The sequence below is a fragment of the Vicugna pacos genome, chromosome 19 (assembly GCF_048564905.1).
Source record: "Vicugna pacos chromosome 19, VicPac4, whole genome shotgun sequence".
Taxonomy (NCBI): Eukaryota; Metazoa; Chordata; class Mammalia; order Artiodactyla; family Camelidae; genus Vicugna; species Vicugna pacos.
Window position 1 is genome coordinate 21,829,696 of NC_133005.1, and position 22,720 is coordinate 21,852,415.

At 50.6% G+C, this 22,720-nt stretch overlaps 1 protein-coding gene across 3 annotated transcripts in view; it reads right to left on the minus strand.

Annotated features, from left to right (window-relative positions):
- Positions 1 to 22,720, minus strand: part of STK35 (serine/threonine kinase 35) — a 36,503-nt gene that overhangs the window by 4,908 nt on the left and 8,875 nt on the right. The window contains exons 3-4 of one of the 3 annotated variants that reach the window (XR_004188477.2): positions 20,848 to 21,598; positions 450 to 476 (exon numbers count right to left, since the gene is read on the minus strand). Coding sequence is in view for 2 of the 3 variants with exons in the window: in XM_031675007.2 (XP_031530867.1) it covers positions 20,886 to 21,598 (713 nt within the window). In the remaining variant the exon portion in view is untranslated. Of the gene's footprint in view, positions 1 to 449; positions 477 to 20,542; positions 21,599 to 22,720 lie in introns of those variants that run through there. The other 2 variants (XM_031675007.2, XM_072943933.1) reach the window with 2 other exon arrangements.

The window sequence follows — 22,720 nt, forward strand, 5'->3', positions numbered from 1 at the left end:
CAGTCCAGCAGACTTGGCAGCGCAAGTTCCCCACCCTCCCCTCTCCACCCTCTCTGACTAATCGTGCTGGACCGAAACTCCAGAGCAACTCTCTCAAGTTTACTCATCCCATTTTAGAGACAAGAAAAATGAGGCCCAGGCATGTGAGAACTGCACTAGGCCACCTGCCAAGGGCACAAGAGGAGCAAGGTGCACAGCCAGGGGCAGTGCTGCGTCCCGTGCTGCCGTGGTTAGGAACGAGGCTCTGGCACAGAGTGGCTCTGCCACTTGACTCTGCAAATTTCAGTCCTCTGGTTCCTTGGTCTCGTCACCTGGACCACATCACAGGTTACTATGAGGATCAGATGAACTGACACATGTAAAACTGACAACAGTCCCTGGCTGTATTATCATTCACTATTATTTGGGAATGGCTTTGGTGCCAGGATCCAGGAACGAGACCAGCCTACCTTCTGGGGGCCTGTTCTAGTGGACACCTGGAAAACAAAGAGACCACAGAGATTAGCCCTGGGCCAGCCCCAACCCTGCCCAGCCGACTTTCCCAGTCTGAGCCTGATCAGAGCTAAGTATAGCCCTACCCCAAGCAGGGCGGGCCACCCAGGGTAGAGATGTTCTGTCTCTGCGGCAGGTGGTCTCATCTAAGAGTTTCAAAGTGCCCTCTCTCGCTCAAATCACTGAATCAGAGGAGTCTTTCCCAGCATGCTTGAACCTCCCACCCCCCACTGGCTTCAATGTTCTGAAAGCCCTCTGCAGCCTGACAGGTGCCCTCCCCATCACAATCTGCCTCCTGTGCAGCCTGATAACACTGGCCTGTCATCCTCAGGTCCTGGGGAGATGCCTCACGAGAGGCAGCAGGGTACGGTGATACTGGATCATTTATTTTCTACCTGTCAGCCTTCGTTTCCTCCCCTGAGAAACAGAGGGCTCTTTTCTGAGGTTTGAATGGACTGTAAAGTACTTGTTCACGGCAGGGACCGACTCCTCGATGAGCCCATCTTCTCCCAGCCATTTGCCCCCAACCAGAAACTAGGCATGTGTCAGCCTTGAACAGGCTGTGGTCCGAGCCGCTTAATCGTCCAAACTGCTTCCAGCCGGTGAGGATGCCGCGGCAAAGACACGCACTGCACTGGAGGAGTGGGACAAGGCTTTCCGGAGAGCAATGTGGGCACATTTTCAAAGCTTGGGATGTCTTTAGACCCTGTAATTCCACTTCTGGAACTCTAGTTTAACTGATTACCCTAAATATGAGAAGGACTTTGAGAGTAAAGATCCTCACTGAAGTGGTATTTAAATTATGAGGCAATAACCCACAAATCCAAAAGTAAGAGACTGAAACAAATGACCCATCTACTTGGTGATACGGTACAGAGGAAACGAGAGGGCTGTGGCATTTTGAACATTATGGCAGCAGCACTTGCATGGGTTAAATGGAAAAAGTGGGCTACAAAGTTCTGTGACACAGAGGATGACCCTAAGATGTGAAAAACAAAACCTCCAAGTATAGGAAATCTGGCAAGAAACACATCAAAATGCTGCACTTGCTGTGGGCGTTATTTTCTTCTTCCCCCACTTTTCCTCTGTGTTTTTAATACTGTGTACACAGCACGCTGTGGCGCTTTATTTTTTAATGGGAAAAATAGTGTCCTTTAGTGAACAAGGAAAGCTGGCAGCCCCAACAGAAAGGTCCCTGGAGTAGGCAGGGGCCCCAGAGGCCAGACGCGGGCTCTCCTCTGCTCTTCCACACACGTGGACAGTGGAGGACTTTCCCCACCTGTAAGACGAGAGGTTGGACTGTGTGATTCTTCCTCTGCTGCACAGGTGAGGGGTGACCCAGGGTCTAGTGTGGAGTCCAGTGGGATGGATGATAAAGGCGCTGGAAAAGTACTTGATCTGGAAAGGAGACACCGGATCTCTCCGGCCCTTGTGCTCCGCTGCTTCTGCTTCCCTGTCTGTTAATTCCGCTTGACAAGCACCCATCGGTGGGTCTTGTACGCCAGTTCTGACTTGGAAAAACAGTCATCGCAAGCACAGCCCGTGATGATGCAGCCACCATGTCACACTCCGGCTCTATCCGGCATGCCTAGCGCCTTCTCCCCGCTGCTTTCAGGAGATGAACCACCAGAAGATGGGGGGACAGAGAGGACAGGTGAACCTCACCATCTAAGACACTAGGTCCTTTGTGAAATATAAGGGAAGGCTGGGAAACTATGGTGATGTGTGATTTGCTAAGATAATCTTTGGAACCAGTTAGAACCTTTTCAACACTGTTCTCCTGGGAGGAGAACTGAGGACAACCTCAGACGGATGCCCATCACAGCAGGAAGGTGGCCCATGGCGGCTGAAAAGCAGTGCTGTCAGGAGGCAGAGAGATTCAGTGGCCAGTAGTCTCCTTTCCATAATAAACTAGAGGAACAGAGTGTGCCCGCAGAAGGGCAAAGCAAGCGCACAGCACTCTGTGACGCCAGCATGATGACCGTGGTAACCACCGGGTCGGGTCTCCCACCAGGATGCCAGGCCGACGTTTCCCACAGGCTCCTCCACCCTCCCTCCAGCTTCAGCACTGGCTCCAGCCCTTCTGGTAGGACATCTCAGGACAGCCCACGGGTCTGTCTGCTTCTCCCTTGCGGGCAGGGACAAAGGAAATCAGGGTCTTTCTTCCACAGAGAGAACCTTGGCTTTGGATTCTCTCCCACCCACCACAGAGCCCTCCTTGAAGGCAAAGCCACCCCTGCTGAGCACGATGAGAGGCAGTGATGTGATTAGCCTGCAGGCTTAACATGCTGGGTGACATCTGAGTACACCCCCCACCCCCGCCACTGCCTGGTCTCATCTAGAGAGGATTTAACAAGGGAACAGGCCTGGAGATGGGACCACCTGCCCCACAGGAGCGCTGCTGAGAGCTGGAACCGGTACTCAGTCCAAACTCCTCCAGCCTCACTGCCCAGTCTTCCCAGGATGAGCCTTCACTCAGTGCTCCCAGAGACGGCTCCTGCGTTTGAGCTGGTCTTCTGGGAGGAAAGGTGTCAGTGATCTGGGAAAATGCTAGCAAGTGCTTCCCTTTCTTATCTCAGCTCTTGGACTAAGTTCCGGCAGCACATCCGATCTCCTAATTTCTCTATAATTATCATAACAGCAATCACTTACTCAGCATTTAATATGTGCCGGGCACGTTCTATGAAGTATGTGAGGATGGTTTTAGATGTAACAACCTGGTGAGGATGCCAACCCTTCTACACTGCTTTCCACTCACTGTATCACAGAGCAGACCAAGTGTCTTACATCTACTGCCTCATTTCACTCTGTCACCCTATCAGGTAGGAGATGCTGTTGCCCCAGTTTTAGAGACGAGGGAATGGAAGTTCAGAGAAGATCTGCGTGGCTAGTAATTGGGAGAGATAGGGGCTGCGACCTAGAGACCTAGGTCTGTCTTGCTCCAAAGCTCCCACTTTCAACATGTAACTTTGTACTGTAAAATCCCTTCCTACGGAGACAAGAAGAGCTTAAGTGGAGTTTAAAGCCTATTTAATCCCTTCATCCATAAACAGATTCACTCAGAAAAGGCAGGCTTGGCTGAGGTGCCCCTGCACATGTCTGGGGTCCAGAGCACAAAGAGGTATGTGGTGCCAACCAGGCGGTGGGCAGCTTTCTGGCAAGTTCGTCTGCCCGCCAAGCAGTTGTCTGGTCTGTTCAAGGAGACTGGGGAACCAAACTGCTCCCATGAAGGCCACGTGCAGTTTGGAGAACAGAAGCTGGGGAAAGCTGAGGTGGGAGAAGCCATGACAGGGCTGGGGACCAAACGGGCTCGTAAGGCCATCTCCCTCCCCGAGTCCTCGATGCACAGACTGGGAAGGCTGCATGAACAAAAAATTACCCCTTATCCCACAAGTATGGCCGTCCTACTTTGCTGGTGCCCAAATGTCATTTCTTTAATGAAATGATGATGAAAGTAAATGGGAGTGGTTTAAAAACCCGGTCTTGCATCTCCTATCCACCCCTTCTCCCCACCTCCTCCCCCGGCTTTTAAATTGTACTGTTCTTGGAAATGTTAAGCCCAGCCAAGCACGGGATTAAAACTCTGGGAGCCACAGCTACGTTTTAGGTCAGCAGCTTCACTCCAGGCTCTTCCAGGGGAGCACACAGGCTACGGCGGATGGTCCTGGCTCACATCCGAGCTCTGCCACCCCCCAGCTGTTTCCACTCTCTGAGCCCCTCTTTCCTTACTAGCAGGTGGGGATGCCGTTTCCCTTTCTGGGTGGGTGAGAGGATTACCAGCACCCAGGGCGGAACAGGGCTCACACTGAGGTCTGGCTTGTTAGTTATGCTGACGGTCAGTTTGGTTCTTCGCAGGTCACAGACTGAACTCTCTATAACTTATCTCGAGTCGAAGCTTAATTCGGGAACTTTCTCTCCTGTGTTGTCAATATGGGGGTTTAAGTATGAGGGCAGCGGAGGAGGTGGTGGAGGGGGAGGAAGCACTCAGGTCCCCACTGTGAAAGATCTGACCCCCTGCCACACCTCTGCCATAAAGCCCCAAGGACAGCCAGATGGCGACCTGCTCAGGCCTAAAGGGGGATTTTTGAAGTCCAGGGACCTAGAAATCAAAATACCCCCCGGCTGCTTGCGAGGACCGATTTTCTGTGGCTTCACACAAAAGTGTCACAGCTACTCGTTGAAAGGGTCGGCCGGTGCCCAGGGCACCACTGGCACCTGTCAGGAGGGCTCACGCACCAGCCTGCAGACTTCAGGGTGGCCCCTGAGTCCGTGCTCAGTGCTGCTAAGGGAAGCAACAGACAGTAGGCAGGGGAGCGAGTCCATACTCCTACTCTCTCTACTACACAGACACACTGATCCAGGCAAGAGGCTCTCTCCACAGAGCAGTTCTAGTCTTGAAGGTTACTTAGCAAGTTGCAAAAGGTTAAATGGCTAGTAAATGGTGAACTGGGATTCAAATCTAAAGTTTAGTTTTCTCTATTCCTCTATGCCTCTTTAACAGGAAAGAAAGGAATCAGACTGGCATAATCGAAACGTAGTGTTACTCAGTGGGTAGCCAAAAACTCACCCTGACCTAAACTCTCCCGTAAGGGCCGCCTGGTGGTATTATCACTGCGAAACAAGGCAGTGGCCTAGGAGCAGGTCCCAAACACAGCGGAGCATGGGTTGCAGAACGGCAGACAGTCGGTTGTCTGTCGAGGAGTTTGGCTTTAGAGGAGGAAGAACTAAACTTTATACCCCAGCTCAGCCAATGACTGGCTCTGATTGTTATCAAGTCTCCGTTTTCTCCACCTAAACTGTGGAATCGTCTATCCTGCAGGGTGAGAAGCCTGAGACGGGATCTGCAATGGGCACAGTGAGACACACAGGAGGCACTCAGCTGTCATGCAGCCTTCGATCACATCCCCAAACACCAAATCCTCACAGCAGTCACGGGCTCAGGCAAAAACTCCAGACAAGATAAGCTGGCCTCGTGTCAGTCTTCTCTGGAGGTGACAGCCTCCTTTCTGCTTTGGGCCTCGGGGACAGTGGGTCTGGTTGCGCGCCCCACCTGCCCGGCCCCCCACCTGCCCCTTGCTGTCAGCTCCAATGACACAGGCCTCCTCCCAGGAGGCATCCCCAGGGGCCCTGGCCTCTGCGGGGACTCTGTTCTCCAGTGAGGGCCCAGGACTCAAGGGCACTGAGAACCAAGATGACCTTTGTAGGCTCCTTCTGGATGGAGGTTAAACTCTAACGGGACAGCAGCACAGGAGTGCCCCGAGGGCTTCCCAAGGCAGAGGAGGAGCTGGGGTCGGTGCGGGGGTGGGGTGGGGGGGTGCAGTGCCCTGGGGCCGGCAGAGCCCTTCCCACAGCGGGCTGATGAGACCCGTCTCCCCACAGGCTTTAAGCAGAACCTGAGATGCCCTTGAAGCGGGTGAATATCGCCCGGAGGAGACAAGCGCTAGGCCGTGTCAGCTGAGGCCGACCCACGGCCCACTCACCAGAGAGGACACACAGTCGGGGCAACAACCAGCTGGCCCGATGCGTGGAGAGAAAGGGGGTGAGAGAGCTTAGAGCCAAGGAGGCGCGGTGACGGAGACACATGTCAGTTTCAGCTCAAGACTGACCGGAGCTCAGTTGGGGCGGTGACTGGCTCTATGCCAGCTGCAGCAAGCAGTTCCTGTGGAAGGTCCTGGACACAGAGACTCGGTCCTGTTACTGTCGCGGTGTCACCATTGCTGACTTGCTTACTGTTGTTTGAAACCCTCTGATTCCTTGAAGCGCCATTCACAATGTTAGTATTTAAAACTTTGCCAGACACACAGAAAGAAGTCACCAGGCCAGACATAGGGCTCTGCGATTTGGAGGTCTGTGGGGACTGGCCACGTGCGGGCCTGTGCTCTGAGTCATGTCACCGAGGTCTGAGGACACAGACCCAATTAAACCCGGGCTTTTTGGCCCTGGAAGTCACTGGGCTGTCAGAGCCTGGGGGTTGGTGAGTTCCCTCAACCAGCTCAGCTGGTAAACAGGTACTGGGTGGAACTCACTCCCTCAAGACAAACTACTGGGGAACTTTCTGTCTCCAGAAAAACAGCCCCAGGAATTGGCAGCTACCGCGGGGACACCCTAACGATTTCCCCTCCTCAACTTATTAAGTGTGGGGATGAAAGCTGCCCCTAGAGAGACCGGGGTTCAGCTGCAGCTGCTGCGATTAGCAGAGAAAGGGCTCAGGGGAGAGGCTGGGCTCCCAGAAGAGCGCTCCTCCTGGGCCCTGAGCCAGGAAGATGTCTGAGGAGCTGTTAGCACTGCGGGGAGAGGTCGCTCCTCCACACGGGGACCAGACAGTTTGTGGTCATGAGCAGCATGACTCAAACCAGGCCGCGCCCAGAGGGGTCTGGCTGAAGGAGACCATACGGACATCTGGTTATTACAGCAACCAGTCCAAAGCCCAGTATGCTGATGGGAACTCACTGGGGGCACTTGCTCAGGGGGCCGGCATTCTCTTAGGGAAAAGAAGGGCAATGCAATTATTAGTGAGAACAAAGTAAAAATGATTAGCCTATGAGGATTTGGCAAAAACAGGATGGGGAGCTACATCACTGACGGAACTCTTACGGTGTGCCAGGAATTGCCCTGGGCGCTCCACACTTCTCATGCTTTTAGTCCTCATAACAGCGTACCGTGAGCATCTGTGTTAAATGAGCACTGTTTAATGGTAAGCAAATGGACCTAAGAAGTTAGGTGACTCGCCCATAGCACCCAGCTGGTTAAGAGGTAGAGATGCGATTCAACCTGCATTTATCAGCATATCACGTTCAAAGGCAAGTCTCTTGAAGTCCTGGCACCAACATGGAAGCACAGGGTCTCCAGTCGCCCTGGCCAATGGTGGCCCTTCTCTCCTCATGTGCTCAGGATGGTACCTGCGAGGTCTCGTACCTTTTGAAGATGGGCACTGTTGGGTACAGCATCCCATCTCCCTCCCCTGGGGGCTAACAGCTCCCCCATCACTGTGACCGACTCATCCGCCAAAACTCCAACCTGTACACCACCACCACCTCCTTTGCATACAAAGCTCACCCTCCTTAGGCTGACGTTCAAGGCTCTTGGCAACTTGGCACCGTCTCCCCCTCCACCTTGAGCCTCCATGTGAATCAATGCAGAGACCTGCTCTTTCTACAAATTCCCAGTGTTCTGCCTTTGCTCACAGTGTCCCCTGCCTAGAAGACCCCCATCTGCCCTCCTTTCTTCAAGGGCCATCTTGAGTCACACGTCTGACATGCTGCCATCACTTACATCTTCAACAAAAAGGCAGCACTCAGTCCTCTTGAGCTCCCGGGAGCACTGAGACAGGACTGTGCTGCCACTGACCTAAGGTGACCTGTCCTCGGAAGCTTGATGAAAAGAGCACAGACACACGTGAGGATCTGACAAAACAGTAAACGGGGACAGTGAATCTGGCAACCAGCACATGCTGAGAGAAGGTGATCCTGGCCCCTCCCCACCCCACCCCACCCACCATGCCTTCCGGAGACGGGAGGAAGGCTGCACCAGCCTCGTTCCCAAACAGAAACAGATACAGTGCATAGGAGACCACCAGTGAGCGGCAAAAGCTCTCAGTAAGCATTTGCTGAACAAGTGCAAAAACGAACTCAGGCTCTCCTGGGCTTCCGGCAGAGATCTGGTGAAAGGCAGGTGGGGCCAGCCTTCCCCCCAAGGCCTGCACAGAATCAAACCAAAGTGTGACAGGACAGCTTGGAGGACTGACTCGGAAGCCCCCACCCCACTGGCTGAGTTTCAGGCCACCACTCTGCTCCTGGTTGTTTGCATTTAGAAACCTGAAGGCAACTGAGACCAGAGATCTTCCCCCCCCAACACCCACCCCACAAACCACCATACTCCTTTCCTTAACCCCAAATAGAAAGTATTTTCCAATTTACAAACTGAAGTGCTTCTGAAAGTCAATTTTATAGCCAGCAATCATGGTTCTGATGTTATATAACCATTAAAAACACACACACACACACACACACAAAACCAGTGAGATGCGGGCACCAGAGAGCTGCTGTTTGGCAGAACCACCGGCCTGCCCATGTGACAGGACACTGCACAGGTTTTCAGCTCTAAAAAGCAAAAGTAAATACAAAAACAACAAAATGCTTTGTTCCTGGGACGTAATTATAGCAGAGTGAATATGCAGAAGAGCCAGACGCATCAGTCAACTAATGAGAAGCTGATTACCAAGGGGAGGAACAAAACTCAGCAGGACTCAGCCACCAAATGAAGGCCGTGAAGGCAGCCCTGGGCTGTGGGGGTCACTCCATGCCCAGGAGGGTGTTCTATGTTCTGCCCCAAACCTGAGATTCAAAACCCACAAAAGACCCACAGCTGACCACAAACACCCACCTATCTAGAGGACAGAGGGAGGGTTTATACCCAGGTATGCAAGATACATCTGTGTATTCAGCTCCCCCTCCCAGTGTTCACCATCTCTTAGGTGGTTCTACCTGCCACGGTCCAGTGACTCAAGCCACAGATACTGGAGCCACCCGTGAGCCGCCCCTTCCTTCACCTGCCAGCCCTTCAGACCTCTCCAACATGCACCTTGCGTTCACTCTTCACCTGCTGCACCCTTCACCCTTCCTAACCGGGCTTCCTGAGTCCACGCTCGCCTCTCTCCGAGTCCATTGGCCACAGAATCAGAGAGCTCTTGTACACACGCAAGTCGGATGGTAAAGGTGCCACTCAGTGACTTCCCGAGACCTATGCGCTTGGGCTCCCGTCTCTCCGGACCTGCCAGTTCCTCGTCCCTCTGCTTGGCAGAGGTCTCATCCTTCAGACCTCAGTTTAATGTTACCTCTTCACAAAGGCTTTCTCTGATTGTCTGGGGCAGGTCCCTTATTTTCTGCAGCGCCCTCCCTCCAGACACACTGGAAAAATCTATCTGTAGCTTTCCTGTATGACACTGTCTCTCAAACCGAGTTATAAGGGCTTCAAGGGTGGGGACCAGGTCTGGTTTTTCACTGATGTTATCACAAGCACCTACCATGGTGCCTGGACAGACGTCAGCAATCAATAAAAAAATTAATGGGCTCTTCTGGGGTGCTTTCCTTTTTATGGGGGTGGGGGTGCAGCACAAGAACCCACACACGTTCTGAAATACTACTGTTAGCTCTGGTAGCAGCGTGACCAAGAACTGGTATGAAAGAATGACAGGCCTCAACATCTGGGGGTAACTGCTGTAAGCCCAGCACCCCAGGCTAGTTTTACATGGATTTTCCATTTACTCCTCATGAAAAGCCTGAGGGCAAGCTGGCAACCTCACTCTATAAATAAGGTCTCCCAGGCTCAGAGAGATGCCCGAGGTTTAGTCGGACTGAGGTCAGGAGCTATCTGCATCTCCATGGCCCAGGCCAGGCACACAGCAGGTGCTCGACACATGTCTATGGAATGAATAAGTGAAGTTTTCTAGTCCAGTTCAAAGCCGTGTCTAAGACTCCACTCAGAGCATTAAGTCCGACTTCCAGTCCCACTGCCTCCCCCTTTCCTATGCCTCTCAGCTTCCCCCTTCTCCAAGAGCGGCTCCTGTCCCACCATGGTGGCCTCACTGGGCCTGTCAGTCCCTGATGGGACTCTGGAGAGCATCCCAATGTGCTCACTGTTACTATGGCTCAGAGGCCCATTTCTCCGGCCAGGGAAGCTGGCAGAGAAGTTCAGTTGTTCTCTTCCTCCTCCTCCCAGGAGCAGGTAGGCACAAGGCTTCACACCTCATCTCAAGACAAATGCATAAGGGAGAAACTCAACAAGAACTAGGAGTCCCAGGCGCTAGAACCGCATCCACTGCGGCACTCTGAACGCGCCAGGGCTGAGTGCGTAGGGGAAAGAGGGCTCAGTGGTCCTTTTGCTGCCCTGGTTTTCTGGATGAGGAAACCACAGCCTAGGGTGAAGCGACTTGTCCAGAGCCCCCGTGCTAGTAAACACGGAAGGCAGAGCCTAGATTAGAACCCGGCAGGCTCTCCGAGTGTGGGCCCAGATCTAAGCTTTCTGAGGGCAGAGAGGTAAGATGCTAGGCAGATGGTGCCTTCACCCTCTTCCCCAGGGTACTTCTCAAACATGAGCGCGAGCCAGCATCACCTGGAGGTTCTGACTGAAGCACCTGTCCCCAGCTTCCAGCTCTGTCGGTCTGAGGGGGTGCCAGAAATACACATTCCTATGAAGTTTCCAAGAGATGCTGCCAGTCTGGGCACACTCTGAGAACTGCTGGTGCTAAGGTTTGTACTGTGTGTGTGCTGGGGGGCAGGAGCCAGTAAGGAGGAGTAAGGAGAAATGCAGCAACAGCTTGTGGATACCTTCCGGTTCACAGGTTAGAATCCAGATCTCTGAAGTGGCAAAATTCTTACTCGCAATCTATCTAAACTTTACCCAGGCCACGTCAATATGCTGCAGATCCTGGAGACTTACACCTGGGTCTGCCTATGGCATCACTATCGTATGTCCATCTCAATGAAATGCCAAGAGTAGGTGGCCAACTGGACTTCTAGGGCCTTCCAAAACATCAGGCTGGAGTGATGTGCTCCCCAGAGGCTCTTCATGCTACACCTGGTTGGTGCCCATGCCCTGAGATGCTCAGGGTAGGGGAGGGAGGAGGACCTCTGGTTCACGTCAGTGGTGACATCTGGATTTCAGTTCAGGCAACTGGCCCAAATAACTTTTTTTTTCTTTTTTCTTTGGAAGGTAAAAGTCACCCTGTTGTTTGGTCTGGGGTGTGGCACAGTCACTCATTTCTGCTATCCCATGCAAACCAAGGGTTCCTTCCAAACATTCATCAAATCCAAGTCTGCAATCTGGTTACTAACAACAAATGAGACTTAACTGGTGACTTCCAGCTCTCCTTCTGTCTGGTACAAGGCTGGGCTGTGCTCAAAAGACCCATGCATTCTGCCAAGATCTGACAGCACCAGTCTGTGCCTTAGATTTGCCCTCGACTGTAACTTTCTGGAAGGACATGTCTTAAACATGTCTGCAAAAGGCAGAAAGGAAAAAAACAAAAGGGCGCTGTTCGTGATGGAAGTAAACACAGAGTGAGTCAATGGCTCACATCACCTGTGACCTTCCCATTGGAACAGAGGGTCAACATCACAATCCAGTGTGAGCTACCACAGCCTCCTGCCTTCCACCACTGCTCCAGGAGTGTGCCTCGGAAGCATGAAAGCCAAGGTTACTCTTCATGAGATTTCCTGCCCAGGCCCCACAGACAGCTCCTCTTTGCAGGCTGGGAAAACAGAAGCATTTTCATCTTCCTCATTGTGCCCTACGGGGTGCCGGGGTGGCTCTAATCCATTCCACCTGAGTCCCTAGACATCACTTTCTTTCACAAGGAAACAAAATACAGAATTCTGACCTGTGTATGGTGTAGGCTGAGTTATCGCTTTCCCCTGGCACCTCTAACTAAAAGAGAAATTCCTTTAAAGTTGGAAAATTCATTGCAGTATTTTACAGTATTGATTTATTTTAAGCTTGGCTGGCAGTTTTAAGGCCTGCCCTGCTTCTGAATTCTAGAAATGCTGGAGGAGGTCTCCGTTTCCTTTGATTTGGTAAAACCACAGAAGACTCACTAGTCGAAATGAAAAGGGGCTGGGAGCTGAGACGTCACCGTCCTAGTTTATCAAGAGAAACTTGGGCATCCTGTCCAGGTCCTAGTCTCAAGTACACCTCCGGCTGGGGATTTCACCATGACAGCGATCCCCTCTTCCCTTGCCCGCTGAGTCCTGTACCCAAAAAAGCCTGGGTAAGCCAAGGCAAGTTTCTGACAAATCCTGAAATGCAACCTCCTCACTTATCACCTGGCTGACAAGGTGCCCCTAAACCTGCCTTCAAGTACCAGCCCCGGGCACCACCTCCTCCAGGAAGCTTTCCCTCCACTCTCCCAGACTTCCTGTATCTCCCCTGAGCCACTCCTGCTACAAGCAAGTGCACACAGCTGAGCTGTGGGCTCCTAGAGGGGCAGCACTGGGGCCCACGCTATCAGGACCACTGCGGGCAGGTGCCGGCCACAGCCAGGAGGGCTTGTGCTCACCAAACCTGACTTGAACTCAGAATCTTTCGACACGGGGTTGCGGGCAGCCACACTGACGACAGGGACAAATGATGAAATCCCTTGCTCTGGTCAAGAGTCAGAAATGAGCTGGAAGATGAGTCAGGGGGAAACCCAACAACCCCTGCCACTTTGCTTTGGATCCCCATCAACCTCGAGAGACCAGGTTAAGCTCACTTAGAACAGGGCTTCTCCCCAGTCCCGGCAACACAGACCACAGGGTACCCCTGGTCACATCAGAGCCCTTCTGTGCCCTGGTGCGCAGGCTGCACTGTCAGCATCCCTCAGGGACAGCACACTCCTACTGCCACTACGGAGGGGCATGCGTGCTTTGGGTCCCCTGATTCCCAGCCTCTGGGGAACTTTACTGTGCCTGCTTGTGTGGCTGCTGCCTTCTGCTGCCAGCCCTTGGTTGTGCGGGTGCCTCGTCATCCCAGCCTTGCCTCACCTGCCCATGTTGGAGGCAGTGTCCGTGGGACACGAAGGGGAGCGCACACAGGTGCTCTCACCTGAAGGAGCAGATGGTGGCCCTGCTGCCGTGTGCAGGGCTGAGCTCCTTGTCCGACTCTGAAAGATGCTTGCGGGCAGCACTGACACTGACACCGACACCCGAGGGGTCCTCTGTGCGGAGCTACTAGGAGGGGGACCCACCATCTGCCTCAAAATGTAAACCCATCAAAAGCTGCTTTTCAAGAGGCTATAGGAGGCAGGATGGAATAGTGGAATTTCCAGGCAGATGCCTGGTTTCAAATCCTGACTCTCAGCACACAGGAAGGTACTTCTCAGCCTCCTCATCCGCAGAAGGACCGCAGATAACAAAACAGCCATGCAGATGTTGTATGATAACAAGATTTAATGTAAAAAGTGCTTAATTCAGGGCTGGAGATAAAAGGGCCAGGCCTCTGCCCAGCAGAAGTCAGAGGACCCCTCAAAGCAGGTTTTTACAACCAGGAGCTGTTGGTGGTGGTCAGAGTATCTGCGTCCCCGGGTCCGAGGAAACAGGAGTTGGAAGGACCCCAACCACCAGGCAGCTTTGCTGGCAGCTGGAGGATTACAAGAGATATCTTGATTTATCCACAGGGATGCTGCCCTGGGCAGCTAGAAGGAGCCAGGATGCCAGGGAGGAGGAGAGTGTGAGCAATAACAGCCCTGGGGCAGGCCTGTCCCCTCATGGATGCTTTGATATCCTGTAGAGCTTCAAGGGACAGATTATCCTTGGGGCAACCAGCCCCGTTACATAACAGACCACTCGCTTCCTCCGGCTGCTGCAGCAGGAGCAGTCAAGAGACGGCAACAGCGGAGGCAAAAGCTGGGGCCCAGGGAGCTAGCTGCCTGGCTTTACAGAGACCAGGAACTCCCATTAAACACCAACACCAGTAGACGGACCCAGAACCAAGGGACGTCTTGTAGACCACGTACCGAGACCTAGAGCTACCAGGTGTCCACAGTGAACGCTGAGCTTTACCTTCCCAGGAAAAGAGAAGCAAAACCCACAGTCCCTGCTGGCGCCCAGCGCTGTGAAGTCTAGTGAGACAGGGTATACAAAGCAAGGTGGGGGCTTCCGCTTACAGACAGGGACTCAAAAGAGGCTGAGGTTCTAGCTCTGCCATCCTCCCTTCAGGCAGTTCAAGGCTCCAGGGGACACTAAGAGGGACGAGGCTCTGGGGCTGAGAATCCAACTTCCGACCTGGGTCCCTTCAGCAGTAACACCCTCTCTGTGAAGCCTTCCCCGCTCACTGTCCTTTGGGCCACCTCGTTGTTTACCAGCACACTCTGTACTTTCTCAGCACAGAGGAAAGCGCCTCCAGCTGGACACCACCTAGGTGCCAGCAGCCTTGGGTTCATGTCCCTCGTCTCGGAAGGCACAGTGCCAGGAGGGCAGGAAATGCAACCTACGTGATGCTCAACTGTTGGCTGAATTTTGAAACTTTTGAAATTTATAGGCAATTCAATGAGGAAATACACCATATTGGTTAAAGCCAAGGACTCAGACCTGGGTTCAAATCTAGGCTTTGACCCTTACTAGCTCTGGGAGCTTCAGAAACGACTTGCCAAGAAGTAAATGAAATCACTGTCATGAAGCAGCCAGCCCAGAGACAGCCATTTATTGTCATCATCTTTGGCCTCATCGCCTTCCATCAAAGACTCATCTCTTAGCCCTCCAGACTCAGAAGGCTGGCTTCAGGTGGCGGTCTCACGCCCCCAGAAGCTAAGTGTCATTCATGGTCTCATATGGCTCCTCCCCACAGTCAGGGCAGTCCTGTGAGGGAAAGGCATGTCTGCTGTGTGCCTGGGTTAGTTTGTGGCTGTCCCCATGGCTGGGCCCAGAAGTTACACTCACCAGAGAGGAGGCCTGGAGACCTATCTAGACTTGGGTTCCTAATTTCTCACTTAAAATCCTTTTTTAAATTTATCCCCCAGGGACTCTGTTTTGAAGACGTTCCTATTTAAAACAAAGCACATTAATTAAGCATTTTACCCCCATTTTTAAGTTTTTACCCTTACTTTTCATTAACTTGATACTTTTTATTAACTTGATACCTATAATGTGACACAATTTAAGTCTAATCCTAGCCCAAAGGAAGCAAATGATCTGAACTGGCTTCTACAGCTTCAGTGTGAGCGTACACACTGCCTGTTAGATGAGCTGGAAAAGCTCGTCTTGCTGGGTCCCCAGCAAAGGGACCCAACTAGAGGTATGGGAACTCCCATGTTACTAAAACACAAACAAAAAAAAAAACAAACCCTCAAACTCACAGAACAGAAGCAAAATCTGAAGCCCAGGTCAAAGGGTCAACCCAGGTCACCCAGCCACATCTTTGGACCCCAGGCCAGGAGAAAATATGTCACTTACTACATCAGTAAGAAGCGAGGTCTGGTTTTCTTCTCTGATGCCGGGCAGTTACCAAGATCACATACGGTGTGAAGAGTATTTTCTATGACCTCTCAGGTCACACCAACATCTGATTTCCTTCAGCAGGCCTGAGATGCCTACTCTGAATAAACGTCATTCAAGGCCCTGGCTTCCAAAGGCCCTAGTAACTGAGCTTTGCTATCAGACAGCACACTTGGCCATGAATGCAGTCTCTTACCCACAGCACCCTCCCTGGCACACGTGGGCAGTGGCACCTGGACCATCCCTTTCGCTGGCCTCCTGCTTTGGGAAAGGCTTGCGGCTGTCTGGTAGGAACCACCAGAAATCATTAACCATCTTCAAAAAGTGACAAATAAGGGAGCGAGAAGACCCATCATCGAATAATCTTTACAAACACACTTTTTTGGAACAAGCAATTGGACAGCATTGCCTTGAGTATACTTTTGTTTATAAAAAAAAAAAAGCTATTTGGTAATCCTCAGACGGAAGGCTAAGAAATACCACTGTTTTCAGAGGAATGGAAGACATGGGGATGCTTCCACCTCAAGCCAAGGTGTGTACCTAAAATTCACCATTTAACATTTCATTTAGACAGTTTAGAGAGGGTATTTGTCACAACCTCCTGCCATTCCAACAACCTCAATCACATAAGTATGATCTACTTTACTTTATAGATAACAAAACCCAGAGAGGTAAAATCACTTGCCCAAGGGCACATACCCAGGAAACCACAGAAATGGGACTCAATCCTGGACGGTCCACTAGGCAACACTCCTTTCAGAGGAATCCAATGTCTCCAACCCAAAGTGCATTTTCATTCATTGTTGTAAAAAACTAAAATCATTAAGCCCCCAATTTAAACACTACCCTGAAATCTATAACCCTAGATCACCCTGATACTGGGGACAGCTGTTTCCTTTATGCAGCTATAGTTTGAGCCCTGACAACAGGTTTAATAGGAAAGTTGACAAGGAATCAGGACACACAAGGTCTGTCCTTTCATTTGGGCCCTTGAACAATTTCCTTCTTTCTAGGTTTCCCCCTACTTCTCAGCTCCCTTTCACAGTAAAATTCGTCAGGAAGAGTCAAAGCATGGTCAGTAGCTTGAGTCCACAAAGCCAAACCTTTTCATCGTAATACTAAGACATTATTTGCCTTCTTCAGTTTAATTTTCTTGTAAGAGTATGGTGAAGTTTTTTCCAGAAGTTACATGATGAGTGACACAGCACCAAAGTTACAGTGCCGAAGCAACAGAATCCACTGACTACCAAGGCAGATACTAAGGTTTGCAAAAATATAAATGCCACACTACTCACTACATATTTTTGAAGTTATTTTTCATCAGTTATGATACATATCTTAATATGTAACTAAATTATCATTCATTTGAAAGGAGCATTTAAAACGTTTCTCAGTCCTGATTTTTCAAACCACAAATATCCATAGATATAACTCAAAACAAAAACGCTGGAGTCAATTTCAGGAGCGTAATGGGGCCTTCAGACCAAAAACTTTAAGAATCAGTGGTCCATTCTCTCACCATCTGCAATTTCTCTCCTTCACTCTCTCAAACCCACCCTAGTTAGGGGGTTCTCATTACGTGCCACCAAAATTGCTCATGAGCACTAAGGACTGCCCAGTTGCTAAATCCAGAGGTCAACACCCAGTCCACATCTCACTCAACCTGCCTATGTACTACAGCTGGTAACTTCCTCCCCTGGGTGTCTTTTCTTTACCCGGCTTCCAGGACACCATGCCTAGGTCTCCTATTTCTCTGGCTCCTTTTCTTCTCCCTAGCCTCAGTGTTGGATGGCCTGAGCTCAGTTTTGCTTTGAAATCTTCTCTATACCCACTTCTGTACCTTAGCCGTCTCCAAATTTGTATCTCTAGACCAGATCTCCCCCCTGAACTCCAGACTCATTCAACTGCCTACGCGGTCTCTGTACCTGGATTCTAAACAGGCATTCCCGCTTTCGGATGACTAAAATCTAACTTTCTCCAGCCAAACCTGTTCTTCCCAGCGTCTTCCCCAACCCACTTGATCCTCTCCTTCCAAAGGCTTTCAAGGCCAAGAACTTGGAGCCACCCTTAATTCTCCTCTCTCACATCTTCTGTTCAATCCAGCATCCTGTTGGCTGACTTCAAAATTCACCCAAAATCCAATCAACACCTCCCACCTCCCTGCTCGATTGTTTGAAGCCATTCTCTCTCGCCTGAGTTACCAAAGTAGCTTCCCATCTTATATCCCCTCACTTGCTCCTCTGTAGTTTACTTTCAGCACAGCAGTTACAGTGATCCTTTCAAAAAGGGTCAGATATCAGACAGCTGAAAACACACCAATGACTTCCCATCTTACCCAAGAATAAAAGCCAGACCCTTACAATGGCCTACAAGAGCTGTTCTAGTTAACTCCTAGTTACCTCTCTGGCCCCTTTCTACACTTTCCTCTTGCTCACCCAGTCTTCAAGCTGTTATACTGGCTGTTGCCACTGTCTGGGATGTTCTTCCTCCAGAAGTCCTCATGACTCACTCCCTCCACTCCTAACCTTCACTCAAAGGTCACTGTCTTAGGAGGCCCACCCTGATCTTTTTCCCGGCAAAATATGTATGCCTCCATCCCCCACTCCCCCGCTGCATTCTGATCTCCCTTCTCCTGCTCTGCATTGCCCTCACCCACAAAGCTATGTTTATCATCTGTCTCCCCAGTTGAATGCAAGCTCCACAACTGCAAGAACTGTCGGTTTTGTTCACGCATATATCTTCTGTGCCTGCAATAGCCCCCGGCAAATAGTTTCCCAATAAACATGTTGAGTGAATACATGGAACTGGCTTCTCCATCTATAAAGCTGGTTTGGGACAGAGGGGAGCTTGGACTCAATAGTTCCTCCCAACTCAGGTCTCTGATTCTCTAACCAGCCAAACTCCTCATTTATCCCACAAGTGACTTGAAGCTTTGGTACCACAGGGCTCAGCCCCGGGTCACACAGACCTGGGTCCAGGCCCACATAGGCAGGAAAGGCACCAACTGACCAAGCACTGTCCTCACTAGTTTTCAGAGTTGGGACACTTGACAGTAACTTTATTCCTGATCTTTTCTTATCTCAAGGTCACCTCCTATTTCTCCTACCGGAAGCAATCACTTCCATTTAGCTTTAACTCTGCCCAGTAACACAGAGTAAATCCCAAGTATGAATATCCAAATGGGAGCCGTGATCTCAATTAGTTGTGACAACCCCGTAATACTAGCCCAAATTCAGGTCCCTCTTTCAATGTCAACCTTCCTCCTAGCCCAGGGCAAAGTTGAATCCTAAGAGGTTTTTAAAAAGTGGACAAGATGAGACGGAAATGGGAAGTGACAGCATGAAATATAATTAAAACACTGTCCAGCCAACCCTTCTTACCCCAAACCAAGCTCTAGGGAACGTTGCTCTCTTACTCATTGGGCCGTAGGACAAACTGGCCTGGCACCTGGAAGATACTCAGTGTTTGTGGAATGGAAGAATTAAACCTAGAGTGACTCACTCGAGAAGTAAGTTCACTGAGAACACTGCAGTGTAACCAGGATCAACTCAGTCCTAACCAACTCAACTAGAAATCTGTGGGCGCCGATGGGAAAGGGAGACTAAGCACCCATGCAGGGAATGGACGGCTCTGCACCTAGGTGCTGACGAGGCTCCTTCCCTGGGACCACTGGGATCAGCTTCCGCCCGCCAACACCTCCTCTCAAGGCTTCAGCAAAATCTGAAGAGTGTCTTACTTCCAACTCGCCATATTGGGGAGAAAAGGAGGGAGGAGGAAGGAACAGGAGTAAGATATACCTGTCCTTCAATTATTCAATTAGCAGGATCTTGGGTAAATGACTTAACCCCTCGCAGGGCTGCAAACGTGAAACAAAATGGTACACATGAGAACACCTAGCGTTTATGGTGGCCATTGTTCTTTTTCTTTCCATTCCCACAGAACAAGGCTGGGGACTTTTCTTTTTTTTTTAAGGAAAATAAATCTGACCAATACTGACTAGTCAGCATTTGTATCTATTGACATGAATCTCCCAATACCTATTACTACTTTCTTACCGTCTTCCACATTGGCAGCTGTCTTGCCAATTCTCAGCCCCAAGATCCAGGCACTCCCCTACCCTCAGTGCTACTCCAGTCCAGGTTCAACAACATCCCTTACTGGTGTGAACAAAGTAATTGGTCCAGCTGATCTCCCAATCTCCAGTTCAATTCAATTTGCACATGCTGAACTTCTCAATGTTACAATCTTTTGCTCTGGTTCACAGACGGTTCCCACATGCCTACTAAGTCAAGGTCAAATTCCAGGGTCCCCTGTTTCACCTTATTTCTATTCTTATTTCCCTTGCTCACCTCAGACTCTGGTCTAACTGAACTACCACTACTGTTCCTGGCACATACTTTTGGATTTTCTAGCTCAGCTCTGGCCACGCTCCTGCCGGCCACTGTCATCCCCAGTCACCACCTGGCTGCATTCTTCCCAACCCCAAACTGCTGGAGGCTCCCTTGGGCTTCAGGTCCTTTGCAGAGGCTAGTCCTTTCACCTGGAATGCTCTCCTCCGCTCCCAAGTCCCTCCTCTTGCCTCTGGGCACTATTCCCTGAAAGGTCAATTTCCTTACATTGGAAAGCAACCATCAGAAATAACTGCTTTAATGTTTCTCTCCCTGACTGAGCTGCAGCACTCGCTTTGAGGATGGGGCAAGTTTCTGATTTTGCTTATCAATGTTCCTCCAGAGCCTAGCACAGGACTTGACAAATAAAAGTCTGTAATAAATCTGTTAAATAAGCAAGGACTTCTATATAAGAATATGTGGCACTCACACACTGTTTAGAGTATCTCAGATGGAGAAACCATCTGATATCCAAAGTGGGGAAATGGTTACAATACGCTACCTACTATGGAACATCAATTACTGAGGGCCACACTTTCAAAGTACAACCTGCAGAAATCCTCAGATTAGTGTTCAATGGAAGACAGGAAACAAAACTATACCTAACTACAGCATGCTCTAAACTATCAGAATTGGACGTGCGAGTAGGGGAAAAATATTGCTTATTCTGAAAAAACTGTCCATACTTCTTTTGCATATTTTCTACAGTGAGCATTTATTAACTGGTAAGAAAGTGTTTCTAAAAGACTTAAGAGACTCAACTCAAATGCAACATCCACTCAGAAAACTTCTCTAGACTTTCCAAAAAAACTTGCACTCAGATAATCCCACGCCCCCTCATCAAGACTCGGGGAGTGGGGGGGAATCTTCGATAACAAGCACTTAGTTCTCTCCAACTCTGCGTTCCCCCCAGCTTTACAGCACCCTCCCAACCCTGGGCCCGGGCAGAAGAATCCAGTGGTCCAGGAAGTGTGCGTGCAGAACAAAAGGAGTGCACTCACCGAGTTTTAAGAACACCCAAGATGCTTTGCCCTGAATTTTAAGCAGCACATGTGACCTGGTCCATTCTGGTTTCAAGTTCAAAGGCATCAGGCCGGTCCTGTGGGTTAGCAGCTAACATATCTTTCAAGAGCTGCTTGATCCCCTCAGACATGGAAGTCCTGCGTTTCTGGGGGATGTGCAACTCCATCTTTGGGTTTTCTAGCAGCGCCTCACCAACGGGGACGATCTCAGTCCCCTGTTTGATATAGGTCCCCAGGAGCTCCTTCTTGGTCTCAGAGTCAATGAAAGTGATTCTTTCTATCATTGCCCAGATGATAATGCCCAGGGCAAAGATGTCGGCCTTGGCTGTGTAGTGTCCCTCCCAGACTTCAGGGGCCATGTAGAAGTCTGAGCCGCAGGCTGAGGACAGCCAGTATTTATTCACATTCACATTTTTGTTGTCTTGATTGCCCTCTTTCCCTCGGGGGGCCAGCCCAGCACAGACCTTGCTTAGTCCAAAGTCTGCCACCTTGAGGATGGGGGTGCCAGACCGCTCTGTGATGAGGATGTTGTCTGGCTTTAGGTCCCTATGCACGATGTGGTTTTTGTGCAGGAAGGCAATGGCGCTGGTGAGCTGTAGCATGAAGCTTTTGTTGGTGGCTGGGTCCGGCCTCCGGGACAGGACATACTGATTCAGGTCTCCACCTTCACAGAACTCCATGACAAACCAGAGATAGCAGGGCTCCTCGGCATAACCCAGGATCCTTTCTCCTAAATCAAAGGAAGACCAGAAAGAGCCTGAGTGAGACGGACATATTCACACCACTTTTAGACTCCAGGGATGCAGCCTGTTACAGTAAGGGTGACAGTGATGACAATCACTTCAATGCAAGAGGACCGGCACAATGTGCCAGGAGCCATCTCTACTCACACAGGGTGAGCTCAGGGAGAACAAGATAAGGTTTACTGTTGACGGGCTGAACAGCCAGGAGGCATCTTAGTTTACCTTTCCAAGTCTCTACTCCTGCTTCTTCACCTGTAAATGGCCATGTGTAACACTGACAGAGTACCTGTGACGGTATCTGATGTTCAAGTTAATATAACCACCACCCTAAGAGTGAGGAGAAATGCTGAGACCCTGAAGCTCAGAGAGTTGGAGAATCAAATCCATGACCACAAAGCCACTGTTTTTGTCACTCCACGCCAGGCCAAAGACCTCCCCTTCCCTCCACTGACTGTTGTCAATGCGTCTAGAATGCCACTACAATTCTATTTCAGAGGCACACTGCAACTCAGTGTTTTCTGGTAGCCCACCCTACACCTAGCACTAGTTAGGTACATGACAGGCCCACTGCTACGAAGTTCAGTTTCAAGGAGTAACAGGTATTCATAACAGCAAGCACCATAAGCGGTGCATCTGCATCAAGGCCAGGTTTTATTAACAGTGAAGGGTGGAAAGGGTCACCTGATCTAAAGGAGTTCGAAGGGGCAGGACTCGAGTTAAAAAATAGGCAGTAGATCAGTAAGGAGTGGGTAGAAGGGAGCTCCAGGCTGAGATGGGATGGATAACGAAGCACAGGAACAAGAGGACTGGGGACGCGTAAACAGGAGTCTGAAGTAGAGACAGAAGATGAAGTCAAGTTGTGTGGGCTTGAAACTCCAGCACCACCAAAAGTCTTTCCTCTTGAACAACAGAAACTCCAGAGAAGCTGGTGATTGGCATCTTCAAACAAATCCCAATAATCTTTACAAAGCAATTAATGGTACCCTGAACCCCTAGCACGGAACTATCTGATGACGACAAGCGTCCCAAAAGCTTGAGCCTAAGTGGCAGATGTCTCATCCTGCCACCGAGGAGGCTGGGTCTGCCCTGGGCGGTCACGTGGACCACTG